The 18,523-nt window shown below is 44.1% G+C and overlaps 1 protein-coding gene across 2 annotated transcripts in view; it reads left to right on the forward strand.

Annotated features, from left to right (window-relative positions):
* PIH1D1 (PIH1 domain containing 1) overlaps window positions 1-18,523 on the forward strand; it is a 176,519-nt gene that overhangs the window by 54,093 nt on the left and 103,903 nt on the right. For both annotated transcript variants that reach the window (XM_085616326.1, XM_085616327.1), the window contains exons 4-5: window positions 6,134-6,319; window positions 6,682-6,743. In XM_085616326.1, the coding sequence (XP_085472452.1) occupies window positions 6,134-6,319; window positions 6,682-6,743 (248 nt within the window). The remainder of the gene's footprint in view (window positions 1-6,133; window positions 6,320-6,681; window positions 6,744-18,523) is intronic.

An 18,523-nucleotide genomic window follows, 5' to 3' on the forward strand; every position in this document is an offset into this window, starting at 1 on the left:
AGGAGAGACCTGTGAAGTGGACTGGTTACAAATGCCAGGTAGGGTTCAAGGCCAGGGACAGTGATTAACCCATAGTTCCTTCTCACTACCGGCTTGTTTAATTCAATGTCCTCCCTCTCGACCATTAATCTTGTCATTAGTGCGGTCTTAATCCCCATGATGTCCTTCTTGTTGATACAATCAGGGGAATTAAATAGCTCTGGTCGTCCCACTATGCTCAACATCTTTTTAACGTATACTAACCATGGAATTGTGTGGGCTCTATCCAGGGCTAGGCAATCCTTAAGTATTAAATGGGTTAAAAAATGTCTTGGTTAAGCCAGGTTTTTAACCAACATATAACAGGTGCCATTTTGATTAAGTCAACAACATACCCCAAACCCAATTCTGAATGTATTGTAAAAGTGGGTGTGGACTGGGGAACAGACAGCAAGGATCTTAAAAACTTGTTTTCCACCCTCTGAATGGTGTCATTACTAGAATAGCCCCATATGGCAGAGCCATAAGTGGCTATTGCCAGAGATTTAGCTTTATAAACTTTCAAAATGGCCTCCAGGGGGCGAGTACCCAACCGTTTGGCAAAGCCAAGTATAGCTGCAGCAGATCTTGCCATTGAGTTGCCTTTTAGTTTGTGTTGAGGACCCCATGTGCCTTTCTCATCAAAAATGACCCCTAAATAGGTAAAAATTGGAACCCTTTTGACCTCGTGGCCTAAACAGAAAAAGGATTTAGATTTCTTTTTCCTACTGGCCTGGCCAGTGATCATGACCTGTGATTTTTGGGTATTAATTTTCAGGTCTAATGATGTCATAAAGTCACCGAAAGAGGCCAATAGTCTGTCAAGAGCCACCCCTGAACGTGCCAAAAGCACGGCGTCATCCGCGTATAGGAGAACTGGGATCTTGGTGTCTCCTACACGTGGTACATCTACCGCTGAGTTGGCCAGGGCTGGGTCCAGGGCATTAATGTAAAGTGTGAAAAGGAGGGGTGCCAATATGCATCCCTGCCTTACACCCCTCTCTGACTTGAAGCGGCTGGTGCACCTTCCCCCCTGGGTGACTCTCACCGAGGCTGATAGGTCACGATGGAGATCCGCCAAAAATCCAACCAGAGGGGGATCAACCCCAGTATCCAAAAGAATGCTCCACAGTTTCGACCGATTAACTAGGTCAAAAGCTGAGGAGAGGTCCATAAAGGCCATGTACAGAGACCCCTCCTTTGCAATAGTGTATTTGCAAATAAGTAAGTGGAGATTTAAACATTGATCCTGCGTGCTCCTGTTAGCCCTGAAACCATATTGGGCGTCAGATAATATACTGCTACCCGCCAGCCATGTGTTCAATCTACCCAAAATGACTCTGCCTAAGATTTTAACGGCAGTCAATTAGGGAGATCGGCCTATAACAGGCCGGATCATTCCTCTGGCCTTTTTTAAAAATTGGAATAATTGTAGATATCGCCCAGGACTCGGGGATATTCTTATGTCTCGCAGCATTGAAAACATTAGTTAGTATTTTTGCCCATAATTTAGGAGCAGACCTATATAGGTCAGCCGGGACGCCATCAGGGCCTGGTGCCTTACTCTTAGATGTCTCTAGGATGGCTTTTTCTACCTCCTCCTCCTTGAAGGCCGAAACTGGGCCAACCTGGTTTAAAGGTGACAGCCCCTCTGAATTCCCAGGCGAGACAGAACTATAAATTTTTTCGAAGTGGGCTAACCACTGTTCGTCAGGAATACTACATTCCATGGTCTGATTCTCGCTACCGGAAAAAAAGGGGTGATTTATCAATCCCCAAAATTTGGAGCTATCCCGCAAGGTGTCCGGTAACAGTAAGTTATTCCAGGCTTCTTCCTGGATCTCGTATTTACGAGCTTTAATAGCCGATTTATACTGTTTCCTCAAAGAAGTGATTAGAAGTCTGTTTCTCGGTTTACCCTTTATTGCCTTCAAAAGAGCAGAATGAGCCTTAGTACAATTGGTGTTAAACCATTTTTTCACTGTAACACAGCCTGACTTGGATTTCGTCAGGAGGGCCGCATTTATATGTAGGCAAATGATGGCAAAAGCCTCAACTATACTAAAGTTGGTGTTAGCATGATCTAGGCATATATCCATCTCTGGTTCTACCTTAGACAGGACTTCTTGAAGGAAAGGAATCGGGGACACCTGAGCCCATTTTACCCTCCTACCCTGGTCTTTTACTACCAGGGCTCTAGTTCCCAGAATGCTAGAATCTTTAAAAGCCAAAAACCCATCCGTGGCAACCTCGACTATCACCGGGTTGTGGTCACTGAATGCAGAGTCCTCCACCCTGTAGTTTAAAATCAAAAGGAAAAGCAAAGAAGAAACAAAAATGTAATCGATGACTGACCCTGAATCCGGGCCTTTAAAGGTAGACGGTCTCTGCCCCTCCGTGCAGTGACCAGGTTCAGAGAGGTCTGAGGAAGCCAATAGGCTCTCCAGGGCCTCGCCTGGTTTGGTATGTTCAAAATGTGTGGATGATGCGTAGGGGGAACCCTCCTCATCATCCAAAATGCAACCTAAGCTGCAAGGATGGACATTGAAATCGCCCATTAAAATTACCTCAAAGCTATTATGTAACGCCCTGTATTTATCCAGAACCTCCCCCACAGATTCTAGATGGTAATTTGGACTGACACTATCTTTAGAATTATAAAAATTAATCAAAAGCAGAGAAGGTGAGTTTGCCACCACTAGTTCTACAACTAAGCAGTGTTGGGAGCCAGAATCAACCTGTTTGGCGGATCCTTTCAGGTTCAGGGAAACGAGCAAGGCAAGGCCCCCCCTTAGCCCTCCCCGCCAAGCTGGGTGTTGCTGGAATATAAAAATGAACATAACCGTCCAAAAAAAGGTTATTTGCTGTGTCCCAAGTTTCCTGCAATGCGATATCATGGGACAGAACATAACCAACCCATAAGTCATCCTGGCTTTTGTGTCTGATGCCGGCAACATTCCAGCTTAAAATTTTGCAGGTATTTTTTTTATGGGTTAAGTCATGCGACACGCTAACATCTACACCTTTTCCCTCAGATCTAATTCGTGAGTTATCAACAGAGGGGGACGTGCTAGGAGAAAGCCCCTCCAGGCCCGGTCAGGCTGAGGCTTCCGGGTGATATGTGTTATCAGTACTCTGAGTGGGAAATATTACAACATTTGGGTTGGTTCCAGTTCTTTCCTGGGTTAGATCGAGGCTTCCAGGGGTGTTAAGGTAAGGATTATAAAAATACCTTAAATCATGGACCCTTATTTCTGACCTATCCCAACTAGGTGGATGGTCACAAATAAGGCGCACCACTCGGCTGTCCTTAAAGTTAATGATGATGCAATCCCCTTGGACATTTTTTGGTCTAGGACCCACCCAGCTAACTCTTCTGGCAAAGAGAATTTTCCCGTCCAAAAAGTTCGGGATGGGTCTCTTTTGATTGAGCCAGAAAATGACTTTATTTTTAAGTTGTTGATAAGATTCCTCTACATCGCTCTTCAATTCCGGAACGCCGGACAAAACAACAACATAAGGGATAGATTCAGGAGGTAGATGGATGCACATATTAGAGGATTTAGAGGATTTAATTATTCTGTCTCCATGGTCTGTGTTTAAACCTTTATGTGAGGACCAACTAGCCGATTTAGTTCCAGGTAAATCGCTTAAACCACCCCTATCCTGACTACCACCTTGAGTACCGGTGATGTCTACTATCGAAGTTCTAGGGGGAACTACCCTAGAGTCAACTATAGGGGGTATGACAGTGATGAGGGGAGAAAGTGGCAGAGCAGGAAGGGTGTTGGTCGCCTTAATAGGTTTAACACTGTCCTTGGTGGCTAATTTAATAACATTTTTTAATGAGCAAAAATTATCTAAAATAGTTTGCTCAAGTCGATCTACTTTGTCAGAGACCACCTTTACCCTTTCCAGAAGTGGTAATTATAGGGAGTGGACTACCTGTTCAATCTGGGGGATCAAATCATTATGTTGGGGCTGGTCCAAATGCCTATTGGCAGTCTCGTCCAAAGTGGTGTTATCGGCAAGCTGAACCACGCCAGGCTTCGATGGTGGGCAAATCGTAATGTTAGAATGCTTTGCCAATCTCCCGCCCTGAGACAGCCCATCTCTCTTGCTCTTACAGGCTGCACTGTTAACACCCTTTTTATGGGCTCTTGTCTGTGGATGACTAGGGACAGGTTGAGAGTGAATCAGAGCACTAGTGACTGTAAGGGGAACCTCTCTCGGGGCATCATTTGTGTCATTCCGATCGGCTGATGTAATGGTGCTATCTACTAAGTCCCGCTGTTGCCCAACATCTACCGCGCCCTGCAATACAGAGTTCTTAGGGGATTTTACTAAGGCAAGTATGCCTAATGAAGAGCGTCTAGCTTGACTTAGCTCGGCGGATAACCGGCGCTCGGTGATGGCTAATTCTTGTTCTAAAACCGAGACAGCTCTCGTAATAAAGTGATCCATAGTGCCAGACACAGACCCACCTCCTCCCAAACGCTTCCCCTTGCCTGCCATCAGGCACTGTATGCACCCCTATCAAAAGATACAGTCCCAGGACAGTGTTGGTGATATAATGTGACGGTAATCCGAGTGTTGAGTCACAGTGCTGCTTTTCACATTACCAACCCAAAGGATCAGCAGCCTCAAATAATACATATACAGTACAGTCTACTCGTATCACCAAAGTCAAAACAAAGTGCAAATCTACCTTCCTGATGATGCACGCTTAGAAGTATTAGAGGGGTGGCCCAGTCCAGTCAGGTCCAGGCAGTGACGGGCAAGGACGGGCCCGCCCTTGGCCCGGGCTTCGCCCGGGCGCGGCCCGCGCGCGTCCCGCGCTGCGGAGCTACTGGGGGCCTGAAGTAGGACCCGGGCGCTGCGTGATGACGTGTACAGTGCGCGCCGGGCGCTATGGCCTCTGGGCAATGTAGTAATGGTATTCAGATTGTTTTATTGCAAGTATTTAATTTATGAATTGGGTATTATTTCTGGATTTTGAACAATAGCATAAAGAAGTGAATAAATACTATGATGGTTAGCTATGCATTTTGGTTGAATGCTAGAGTGTTGAAAGAAGAAATAGCAACATGCCAACATATTGTGGTCAGAATATTGACTACCAGTATACTGTGAAGTTAGGTATATTTCGGTAAGTGAAACAGTACATCAGTCACAACATTGGAGGTGATAAAAACATACATAATCTTAATTCACCAAACTGTTTCACTATCAAGTCACTTTAATTTTTGAAATGTCCTTATATTTAATTGGGTCTGTGACGTATAATCAGTTAATAATATTCCAGTTGTTACAGAAACGTGTTTAGTGTATTGATCGCTTTCTCTGATGTTAAAAGTGCCTAAAAACATACAATCGCTAGCTAAACTTATATTCACAACTATAAATCTGAAATCAGTCACAACCAAACCAAGTACATAAACATTATAGTACAGTTGGGAAAAAAACCTTGCCCATATGAATTATGAATATCGACTATCGCAATTGGATGATGAACTATCTCAACTGGAAGATAAATCAGTTTATTATATGGACTTTTCTGGAACTATAATGACTTGATATTGAAATAATATGGTGAACGACGATTATGTATATTTTTATCCCCTCATATAGTGTGATGATGCATTATTGTTGTTTTTTTAAACATATAAATGCCCCTAGGTTAACTAGAACTGTTGGGAGGTGAAGCACTGGGCAATCACCTTGGTTTATCCACATATATAGTGATATTTTATTAAGTATAGATTTATTATTCTTAACTACATATCTCTGTATATAGAGGATCTATGTCATCAAGATGTGATATATCACCAAAGAGTTGGAGTTAAGTATAGTAAACCTATACTTCTCTATATATACTTCCCATCACTGTATTCTTCTGGTAGTCAATATATTGGCAGCAATATTTTGCCATGTCCATGTTTAAATCTTGATTTTTTGGGGGAGTAAACCCTGTGTGCTGCATCTTGCCTTTACACTTAAATATCCTTAAATGTTATTGAAATCTCCAGCTCATTGTGACATTAGACAGCTATACAAGTGTTAAGAAGGTTTCCTATGAATTGTGAGCATTTATTTTTATACCCCCTGAAAAAAGGGTTCTGCATCAAGACCCGATCTGTGCAGAATGATAAGATCTTCGTCAACATCTGCAAATCAGAGCACATCCCTGCACCACCAGACTTCACTGAGCAGGAACTGGTCACCATCTTGGAATCCGACGACCCCTCTGGGTTCAGAGTGCCCATGAGCCTTGGGGAGGCTCACACAGAAATGGACAACAGTAAGTGCAGGGAGCAAATTTAATAGCATTGAGGATGCACATTAGGGACATCATTATACCACTACAGTTTTGGTGCATGTACAGTAATTCAACAGTTTATGTGTAACACTGAAGATTTCATAGAATGCGCACAACACAGTATGGCAGTGCATACTGTTTAGGTAACAGATGTCTGATTATTTATTAGGTTTATAGATTCCTATTACTTGGGCTATCTGATTTGATTTTGGCATTTGCCTTTTAGTTGCACAGTGTCTGTTTATAAGACATGGATAAATTATTTGAAGACACCTCAAATGATGATCAATTCTAGTGGTCACTGGTGGATAAGAATAACCATGTTCTTTTTCGTATGTTTGTAGGTGGAAATGGATGCACAGTGTATGATGTTGCCATTAACTCATCCTTCTTCCAGAAAATCCAGGTATGTGTTGGTTTCATTTTTTGCTGGTGAACTCCTTTGTTTGGCAGTGAACTTTTTCTTTACATGTTGTATAGCTAATTAAAACAAATGAGTTGGATGGTACGCTGAATCTCTGCTGGCCTGCCCTATTTCTGTTAACCATGCCAGTGTGGAAGCCCCTCTTGATTCCAAGGTGACCAGAAACTATGACAGAGAGCACCCAAATTTCATTACAAGACTGGAGGTTACCATTATGCAATAACCTTTTATTGCTGCCACAACATGCAGCCCTTTAAAGACCATAACAAATAAATCATGAAGCACTAAATCCGTTTTAGAATGGGCAAACAATACGTATGTTCAAGGAACATAGGCATCCTCCTTTTTATTCGCTGCTCCTTATAGATAAGTTCATGCATTTATTTTTTATTTATTTATATATTTATAAAGTTTTATATAGCGCTAGCTAGACCCGTGGGTATCAGAGCGCTTTACATACACAAAGGAAAAGAAAAATTGCATTACATCGCAGGACTTGAGGATGCCCAAAGATATAAGCAAAGACATAATACTGATGTATACATTGAAAGGGAGAAAAATGCAGGTGGATGAAGCAGTCAGATAACCAGAGGGGAGTCCACTAGATTATTGATGCCTAGGTTGGTTGACTTGGTCGGTAAAGTATTGGTTGAGGAGAAGGAGTTTCAAGTCCTTTTTGAAGCAAGAGAAGGAGGGGTTGCATCTGAGGTCATTACGGAGTACGTTCCAGATCCTGGGTACGTTACCAGAGAAGGTTCAGCACTGGGTCGTTTTCCTTTTCAGTTTCGGCGGGACGAGAAGAAGTGAGTTGGTGCTAATCAGAGTTCTGGATTTTCCTGCTTTTACCAGTTTGCTGTTTAGGTAGTTGGGGGAATGGTTGTGAAGGGCCTTGTTTGTGATGCAGGCCAGTTTGTAAATACATCTACCTTCCATGGGAAGCCAGTTGAGTGCTTTGAGGGTTGGTTTGATGTGTTCAAATCTTTTTACACCAGTTATGAGTCGAGCTGCCATGTTGAGGACTCATCTTAGTGGGGCTAGGTGAGCTTTTGGTGACACTGTTAGGATGGCGTTCCCATAGTCCAGTTTAGAAAGGACTTGGGATTGCACTGTTGTCTTGAGATCATCCTGGGGAACAAAAGGTTTAATTTTCTTGAGGTGTTTTAGAGAGTAAAGCGCACCTTTTGTAGAGTTTTTGATGGGGTCCCTCACTGACAAGTTCTTATCAAGGGTAATGCCTAGTGACTTTACCGAGTCACATAGGACAAGGGAGCAGTTTAGAGCATCAAGGTTCCTGAGCCAGTCTAGAATTGGTCGGTGGTTACTTTTCGGAGAGAACAGTATTAATTCCGTTTTTTCCGGGTTCAGCTTTAAGTGGTTTGCGTTAAACCAAGTTTGGATCTTGGTTAGCGTGACATTGAGGTGTCGGACGTCACTGGGTGATTTGATTTTGTAGTATATTTGTGTGTCATCTGCATATAGGTGGTATTGAACCCCTGCTTGTTACAGAATAATTGCAAGGGGTTCCATGAAGAGATTGAAGAGGGATTGTGAGAGGATCGATCCTTGCGGGACTCCAAGTTTGACTCGTGTTGGTACAGAGAGGCAGGAGTTGATTTTAATTTGTTGCGAACGGTGCTGAAGGAAGGAAGTGAGCCATTCTAGTACTGTGCCATTATGTCAGAGCGCCTCTTCAGAGTCTCAAGTAAAGCTGGATGGTTTATTGTGTCGAATGACGCTGATCAGTCAATAAGGATGAAGAGACAGGCTTCACCTTCATCTTAGACTCTGTGGATATCGTCTGAAATATTGAGCATCGCTTTTTCGGTGCTACAACCTTTCCTGAAACCTGATTGAAAGCTGTCGAGGAGGTTGAACTCATCAATATGTTTGTTAAGTTGTTGGAGAACTCACTTCTCCAATTTTTTAGCTAGGAATGGGAGGTTGGTGATAGGTCTGAGGTTGTTGAGCTTGTTGGGGTCGGCCCCTGGTTTCTTGAGTATGGGTGTGATTTGTCCTAGTTGAAGGGAGTCTGGGACACAACCTGATGTGAGAGAGAAGTTTACGATTTTTGTCCAGAAAGGGGCAATAATGTGGTTGAGTTTTTTTTTACTGTTGTGGTTGGGAGGGGGTCCATAGTGTGGGAAGTAGGCTTTAAGCTTGCAATTATATTGAAGACTTTGATTTCCGACATGAGGTCGAAGTTCGACCAATTAGCGTCATTTTTCAGTTGGAAGCCGGCCTGATTGTCCGTGGTATGATTTCAATCTGTTTGGTCACGGGTGGTTAAAGGTGGGCAGGTTGCGAGGGAGGGAGGATTTGAGGTTAGGACGAAGGATTGCTCAATTTTTGTGACTTTATTTGTGAAGAAGCTGGCGATTTCTTCGCTTCGATCCTTGGTGGCTTTTATTTCTTGTGGGGGTGTGCCGTTTGTTTGACTTTTAACAATGTTGAAGAGTTCTCTAGGTCTATTCTTTGCCTGGTCTAGTTGGGTGCGGAAGAAAGTGTCCTTTTCTCTAAAAAATTATTTTTTATATGCCAACCAGGTTTATCTAAGTTGCGAAGGGTTTAGTCTCTAATTCCTTTCCGATTGTCTGAGTTGTCGTCTTTCGTTCTTAAGATCCACGTTGAACCAAGATTTAGATTTGATAGATCTCAAATGTTTGAGTTTGAGTGGTGCTATTCGATCTAATACCTCTGTCATTGTAGAATTAAGGGGGGCTGTGAGGTCATCAGCCGTCATAGTGGAAGGCTGGGTTTGTAGATGGGCATGAATCCTGGATTCCAGTTCGATTATAGGGATTCCTTTGATGTTCCTGGTCCAGTGCATAGGTTTGTCAGATCGTATTGGTTGGTTTCTGACATGTGAGTCAATATTAAACAGTATGAGGTGGTGGTCAGACCAGTCAATGGGATCGATCTCAGACAGACCAGCTCATTTTTATTGATGATCGTATCCAGTGTTGCTTCTTTGATGTGTGTTGGTTCATTGCAGAGATGCTTATTCATTCCACAATGATGTCTTACTGTATTGGTTTTGACTGCTTTATTAACTTTGGTGTCCGTTTCAAACCCTTCCAATTTATGCGATGGTCTCCGTTTCTGTTTTTTGATAATTATTGATATATACAAAGGTTAAATAGCGAGTGGTGTGTTATATTCAGTTTCTTTTGCACAACGGAGGGTTGGGGCACGTTCAAGAGGCAAATGGCTCTTTGGTTCATGCTGTGGGGCCCAGTGCAAGTGATACGGCTGCTGAGCGTAACCACATGTCGCTCCCTTCGGCAGTGGGAGCACGGGACGGCAGTAGAAGTGGTCTGCTCTGTGGGCGCTACCTTTGACGAAAAGGATGCTTAAACTTGATCACGGGAGTGGGCTGCTCTGCGTTCGCGGTGTTTCCTTTATTTTGGGGGAAGTGGTTGTCGCATGAGTGTTCGGCTCTACGATCACACTTTAATTGATTACCTTTTGAAGAACTCCCATGGCAACTGAGAGAGGACTTGAGGATGCCCTCCATTCTGTTTTGAGCTAGGTTGCTATGGTAACACGTGAGCGAGGAAGCGCGTTACCATAGCAATCAACAACAACCAGCATTTTTTCGTCTCATCTTGGGATTCGAAAGGGTTTAACAACCCTTTAACAAACGACAAGTGTACTGCAGCACTTGGGCTCCACATGCTGGTCCTCTTTAAGGTAGATTCTAAACTTTTGGGGGAAAAAGGAAGATTGAAGTTAGGGGTTTCTTCTATTGTTATGCTTATGTTGACATACAGTGAAAAATATATTTCTTGTTAATATTTTTTTCTGTTATTCTACCTAATAAGCAGGATGACTGATGGTGTCAGACCTCATGTGCAGCCAACTGCTGAACTTGTTGGAGACTCTATTAAGAGATGATTCTTTGAGAAGGAATTGAGGTCCTCAGTTAAAGAGGCAGTGGAAACTGCTCCTGCTAAGAGGATGAGGGACACTCTTTGGGAGGAAAATTATTTTTCCTTGTTGGAGGAGGATGCCCCTTCTACCTCTATCAACTAAAAGAGGGGAAAAGTTGCCCAGAAGCATTTAGACAAAGCTGACACTAATGCTGTAACTGGTAGTAACCTAAGCGCTCCAATAGAGGATGGTGTCCTCAGCAGCACTAGAGGAAAGGGACAACTTAATGGGGCCCTGGAGTTGAGAGATGGCCAGAGCTCCTCTATTGAGAAGAATGCTTTTGAGGCTGAGGATTTAGAGTTTGATGAATCACATGTGATCCTCGAGAGAGCTCAATCCTCTTTGAAAGCTTGGATGAGGACTTGGATGAGGCATAAACATCTAAGTGTTTGAAGGACCCCTTCGGTGGTGATCTGTTTGACCCTAACATGAGTATCCTCGGAGTTCAGAGCTGTGGCCCATGGATCATGTGGCAAAATGTTTTAAATTATGGGTCAGAAAACCAGTTGGCAAGGACACCCGTAATTTTTTTTAGGGCAGAATGCCCAAGGCTGTCCTTTGGAGAGAAGACCTGCACAACACCTAATCTCGACCCAGAACGTATTACCTTTTTATTTAAGTTTGGGAAAGATCCCAGGAAGGGGATAGAGAAGTGCCTGATGCAACAATTGAAGGGTCAACGTGGAGCTCCTGAGAGGATGGGCCCAGCGTTCTATTTGCATACTAGGGAATGTAAATGCGAGCTTAATAATGGAAAATAAGAAGGCGGTCCTCATGAGAATGTACCCCGAATTAGCGGATTTATCCAATAGAAAGGACATGGGGGATCCAAATAGGCTTCTCTTTGGGGAAACCTTTGTAAAATCTTTGGGGAAATTTGTCTCCTCTTTCACCGCCTTTAGCAAAGCACAGCGTAACATGAGACAGGCCTTCGGCTCATGGGTTTTTGGAAGGGCTGACGGGAGGGAACTGGCTGTCAGCCGCGAATCCCATAGGTCCCAATACTACTCCCAGAAGCCCAGAAACCATGGGAACTGTAGGAAGCCGGTTTTTAATGTAGTATATAAAAACGAGATGTACTGTACAAAGAGTCTGGGTATTCCTATAGGAGTGTACAGGGTTGTGCTCTAGCAATTCCAATGTGCTCTTTTAGGGTGTAGTGTGGTCGGCCAGACTTAGGCTTATCAGAGAGAAGTGTTAGACATTGGCAAATACACACAATAGTCAATAAATTATGTGCACGACCCAATAAAGAGATCCACACCAATTTATAGAAATAACACATACCTATATGTATGTTTTGGCACCAGTATCAATACGATCAGGTAAGTATGTTTTTCAAGTGAAATACGTTTTTATTGCAAGAGTCCACACTTAGTGCATTTTTCAGAGGCTGAAATGTTATCCTATGGAAGCAAAAACAATAGGGGATACAAGTTCTTTGTAGCAACTTATGAGATCAACCTACAGGACTTGAGATCACCTCCAGCGGCATGAGAGGAGCAGGAAGAAGTGGTGCCAAACAGTATCGGTTGCCCAATGCTTGTCAATGGGGATCAGTCTTTGTGATCAGATGCTGCAGTGCCCGATCAGCCAGGCTGGACCAACAGGGGGATTCAGACCTCACGATGCTAGAGTATTGGGGAAGAGGGGGGCACCGTTGGCCCACTTCAGATCGGACCAGGCGACTCTGGTGCAGGGGTGCTTCCCGGTGTCTAGTTTTTGCGGCCTTGGACCCTCACAGCTCTGTTTTTGGTACCTACAGCTGGGGAACAGCTCTGCTGCGCCACAGAGTTCCTGTTTCTTTGAAGAAGCAATGGCAGTCCTCCCAGGCTTTGGAGGTTCAGCAGTTTTCATGGCAGGAACGACTTTGGTGCAATTGTCGAGAATCGGCGAACCAGCCGGCATGGCTGGTGACAAGCCAGTTGCTTCTTCTACAGTTCTAGCTTTAAAGGCTCTTCGGCCCTTGTTCTTCTTTTGGTTGACCGGATCTGATTCTCTGGTGTTAGGTGCTCCCCTAAATACTGAATTTAGTGGTGTTAGGGAAGTGCAGGGTAGTAGTCAATGGGCTAACTACCCTGGGGGTCACTACGCCCGCTATATGACCACTTCCTGGGGAAGGTGGTCAGAATTCTTGATTTTGCCATCACCAAGACGACTACTTTGAAAAGTCGCCTCCACTTCAGGAAGCCCACCTTAGGGGTGGCACTAGCTTGAGATTGGACACGGCTATCTGACTAGATAAGTTCCCCCTCCAGGTGCCAAATGGCTCGGGACAAAGAGAATCTGCTTCTTCTCCTGTGAAAGAAAACCGATTTGCATCCCAAAGGTTGTAAGCATTTTGAAGCTCCCCTGCCTTGGAATGCTAATCTGCATGTCATCCTGTGGGAGCAGGAGAAAACACCCCCTGCTTGAGCAGGCTCGGTTTCTGGCCCTCTGAGAGCAAAGGCCCTCAGCCTTGGAGGTCAGAACTCGTCTCTGGTGGCAGGAATTGCACAGTTTTGGGAAAGAGATCTGGCAGTGGGGGCCTGGCTAGTAGGAACCCAGCGCACTTCCAGTCGAAAACACATCAAATACCAGGCAAAAAGTGGGGATTACCATGTTGAAAAGGGCACTTTCCTACATGAACTGTGGTAGAAACTACTTATCCAAATCAGTTTTCTATCCTCAAAAGTATTGTGGAGGAAGATGAAGACTTCCGGGTTCAAGCTCTCAAGGTGAGCTCAAACACAACAGTTGGTTCTACCTACTTAAGTGTTTGGGGTAAGACAGAAGTTCTTCACTCACAGTTGTGAAAAAATAACATGAGACAGTTGGGTTTTGTAGACCGTAGGTTATTTCAGGATAGAGTTTTGGGGAACCCCTGTACAAAACAAATAACCAAGGAAGTTAGTCTCAGATTTGGTAAAGATGGAACCGATCAACACAGAAGTTGCCCAGATGTTAGAGAAAGGGGCATTGGTACAAGTAGAAGAATTAGAAACATTGGAAGGTTTTGCGAGTGTGATTATTCTTGTAAAGAAGGACAAAGGTTGGCACCCTAAAATACATCTGAGGGAGTTAAACAAATTCCTCGTATACAGACATTTCAAGATGGAGGGGGATCCATCTTATGAGGGACATTTTGCAGGAAACAGACTTTGTTGGGGAAATTGGATATAAAAGACCCATGATTTCCAATACCCATGGCAAAAGACTCTCAAAAATATTTAGGGTTCAGGTAGAGAGGTATCGTATACCAGTTTCTTTGTCTACCCTTCAGTTTGTCCTCAGCTCCTTGGTGCTTCTCTAAGGTGATGTCTCCTCAGAGGGAGGGGTCCCATTGATAATCTATTTGGATGACATACTGCTAATGTCCCAGAAGAGGACAGGTTTGCTGCAATATCTAGCTTGTACAAGGGATCTTTTAGAGCGCTTAGGGTTTATAATAAACATGGAGAAGTCTGTTATGGGCCCTATGCAGAGCATAGAATTTCTTGGTTTTCAGATGGATGCTCTTTTATCCCAATTAATTCTCTCACAGAAAAAGGTAACCAAGATAAGAAAGGAGATGAGAGTAGTTCTGGAAAGGAAGTTTGGGCCAGATGTACCACGCTTTTTAGCGTGTGCAGACGGGTCTTAGACCTGTTTGCGCATGCTAAAAAGCAGGGGCCCATGTACAGACAGTATCTTGCGACTCGCAAATAAATTGCGACTCGCAATATACTGTTTTGCGACTCGCTATTAGGAAGGGGCGTTCCCTTCCTAATAGCGACCGCAAAGCTGTGTACCAATGTTTTGCAAACGCAATTGCTGTCGCAAAACACTCACACATTACCACCTACTTCAAGTAGGTGATAATACATTCGCAAATAGGAAGGGGTCCCCTTTGTAAATACATGCAATATCATATTTTAACGACAGGCAGTGGTCCCAGGGACCACTGTCTGCCCTTTAAAATAAAACGTTTCATTCTTTTTTAATGCATCACGTTTTTCTTTAAGGAAAATGGGCTGCATTTAAAAAAAAAGAACAAAAAATCTGCTTTATTTAAAAGCAGTCCCAGACATGGTGGTCTGCTGATCCCAGCAGGCCACCATGCCTGGGAGGGCTTGTTATTCCCAATGGGCCCGCAAATTGCGAGAGGCTCATTAATATTCATAAGCCTCGAAATGTGCGACCCCCATTGGGAATGGCAAACATGTTAAACACACTGTTGTACATGCCATATAGCTCCTCGCAAATTGTGAAGCAATTTGTGAGGCGCAGTGGCGGCTCCTCCATTTGGCCGTGGGGGCATCGCCCCACTGCTTTCTCGCTGTGCGAGAAGGCAGAAACATAAAATGGTAAAACTACCTTTTTATGTTTCTGCTTCTCGCCCGGCGAGAAAGCAGAAGTGCCTGGTTGGGAGCGGGCGAGTGGCAGGTCCTGCTCGAGGACAGGGGGGAGTGGCTTGCCCACTATTGTGGGTACTGACTGTTTGGTCGGCCCTGGAGCTGACCAAACAGTCCATACCCACAACAGTGGGTAAGCCACTCCCCCTGCCCTCGAGCAGGACCGCCCACTCTCCCTTTTTCTGTGTGTAGGATAATGCATTTAGCCTACATAGAGAAAATGACCTGGCTGGGGCGCTCTCTGCTGCGCCTCACCATTCCCAACGCTGCCATTGCAGTGTTGTGATTGGCTTAGGAGAGCAGGAGAAGGGAGGCTGCCCAAAACGCGCCAGTACTCGAGCAGCAGGAGCTGAGGAGGCGGCGCGGGATGCGGTCGCGGAAGGAGTTACGTTTTTTATTTTATATCGATTCCCCCCCCAGCGCTAACCCACCCGCGACTGCATGAGGTAGACATGAGATATCTGTGAATTATTGAAACAAAATATGACATATAACTTATTTGAACTTAAGTCTAATGAATCTCTAAGCAGAGGACACGTTTAATTTCTACAAATCCTGCAATTTAGCTTGCTCCTTCAAGCAGGTAAGCTAGCTCAGTGATGTCATTGCTAACTGTTCCAAGGATGCAGGTTAGCCACATGTAGTCAGGAATCCATGTTTTCCAAGTGGCCGCACTCGAAATCTAGGGCCCCCGGCAACAATCAGGCCATCCGCAGCAGCCCAGCTGCTGGGCGTGAGGCCTCCCTTCACCCTGCCGCAGGAGGAACAGGTTTAATGTAGGCATGAAGTCGCTGATGCACTCTGGTTCCAAACTGCACAGAAAAAACGTGGCTAGGCAAGCCTAAAAAACATTTGTGCCAGTGTAGAAGCATCGACGGGCCTGCTAGAGTATGTGCAAGGCTCCCTCTGGGTGTCCCCTTGGAGCTCCCATTAGCTGTTTAATCACCTTCCATCTGCACCAAGCGCTACATTAGGCATTTTTATAGCGCCTTACGCCATTCTTAGGTCGCCTCCGAGTGCTGAAGGGTCATTGTCAATGTCCAGTGCAGCTAAGACTGTATCGCGCCCCAGGGCCCAGTGAATGGCTGGGGTGTGTGCAAAGGGCAGCACTGAGATACCGCTGGTTTGTAGCAAAAACCGAGGAGCTTGTTCTTTCCCCAGGAAACCATATGGCACGAAGGGCACCCATTATCGCGACGTCCTGTTTCACTATCTATTCCCACACATTTCTGACTTTTCTGTAGAGTATAACTCGGTTGATCATCAAACAAGTATTTCGACGAGAAGGCTTTTTAAAGTGCAGTACGACTGGGTCTGTAAACATTCTTTACACGCACACCTGAAGCTACTGTAAGTGCTCCTCTACTTTCCACAACCTTATAATAAATTCATTGCTGGATGTGCCAAATTAACTAAGAATGTGTTTTGAGTTTAGTGCATACATTTGCCTATTATGAGCGATTTATTAGCGCAGCATAAATTCACTGATTACATATTTCTTTCTGTAACCATTTTGATTTTTAGATATTTAATTTGTTTCTCCAGACCTTCCTAAACAGAATTTTTTTAATACCGTTTTCCTGACATTTATTTTTAATGTGGGAGACTATTCTATTTCAGAGTGACATTTTGCAGAGAAATGTTAGTTTAGGTTTCATGCAACATCCTTAAAAAAATTATTTTAGATCAAAACAGTATCTCACACACATATGAGAAATGGGAAGGCGTCACAGAGATTATTTACATTAATATTAGTGAGCTGCTGTTGTGTTGCAATATTGAAAACTCGTCATCACTAACCATGAATATTATAGATGTAAACACATTTAGAATTTTGAAGAAATGGCTGAGCACTCTCAGTGACCTGGTCAAAGAGGGCATTAAAGAGCTGAAACTGGACCGTATATTCAAAGATGTTCATAACGGGCCAGGGGCCCCCTAAATATGTTTGGCCCAAGGCCCCCAAAATCTTTAAGATGTCCTAGTTTGCCCACTCCTTTTGAAAAAAAAATCTTGGGGGGAGAACTCCCCCAAGCCCCCATTAGGTTGTTCAGGCTCGCTCGCTGCAGTGCACTCCCACACACATTTTTACATCTCCCCACTTTCAAATGTCTCCAGCCACCACTGGCGAGGCGCTATTTGGCAGGTCGTACATCTGGCCCTTTATTACCTTGATGTACCTAGTGAGGGTCCTGGGACTCTTGTCGTCATCCATTCAGGCCATCTCTCCAGGTCCTTTGCATTATTACAAAGCTCTTCAGAGGCTGAAGGCCTTGGGATTGAGGTAAGTTTTGTGGTATGCAGACCCAGTTTCATTGTCAGGGGATGCTTGGGAGGATCTGAAAAGTTGGAGACTTTGAATGGTAAAGCCATCTTAGGGAATGTTCCTGCATTTATCCTTGAGTCGGATGCCAGCAATATTAGCTGGGGTGCACGATTAAACCAGTTGTAAACACAGGGCAGATGGTCCAGGGAGGATCAATTGCTACACATAAATTGGTTAGAGATGTTATCTGATTTAAACACATTGATGAGCTTCAAAAGATTATTGGCGAACATGTTGACTCTGATTGATTTAGACAATTTTGCAGCCGTTTCATACATAAATCGTTTAGGTGCTTGAGAACAAAATAATTAGCAGATTTGGCAAAACAGATATGGTAGTATGTTGAAAGCACAAGCTCCTATTGAGAGCTGAATATATTCCAGGGCAGGAAAATATAAGAGCGGATTGGAGTTCCAGGTAACTCAAGGATTTCAGTGACTGGAAGATGAATCCAGAGGTTATCAATTTCAGGTTATGGGGCCAAGTTCAGATGGACTTGTTTGCGAGCAGTCTAACATACCAAGTACCCAGATACTTCAATTGAAGACTGGCTCCTAGGGCAGTGGCGGTAGATGCCTTTCTCCAGGATTTGGGAAAAGAGGGAGGCTATGCATTACCCCCTTCTCACTGATCCAGAGAGTGCTGTTGAAGGTCCGGTTCGAGAGATGCAGTATTATTCTAATGACACCTTATTGGAAGTCTTGCGCTAGAGATACCCAATTTGGCTGCGGTTTCATTAGGCCTTCTGGTGGATTTAGAGGGAGAGGAACACCCTTTTGGTTTTAGAAAGGTATATGAACCTTCTTGTTTGGAAGATTTCAGGGGTGTCAGTAGATATTCAGATTTTTCAGGAAAAGCTAAAGATCCAATTGATGAGTCCCGGGCTCCAGGCACGAGATAGAGATACAGGGGAGTATGGAAGAAATGGTGTAGTCGGTGCATAGAGAGTGGTTTGGAACCCGTGGAAGCTGCTGTAGCAAACGTAGCAAACTATTTGGTGGATTTGTTCAACTCTGGTCTTTCTTATAGGCCAATTAACTGGTATAGATCAGTGGTGTCTGCAGGACATGCGTAGGTTAGTAACTTTACACTAGGAAGTGACTCTTTGATAAGGAAAGTAAAGAAGGGAGTTA

Source organism: Triturus cristatus, chromosome 7 (genome assembly GCF_964204655.1).
Source record: "Triturus cristatus chromosome 7, aTriCri1.1, whole genome shotgun sequence".
Taxonomy (NCBI): domain Eukaryota; kingdom Metazoa; phylum Chordata; class Amphibia; order Caudata; family Salamandridae; genus Triturus; species Triturus cristatus.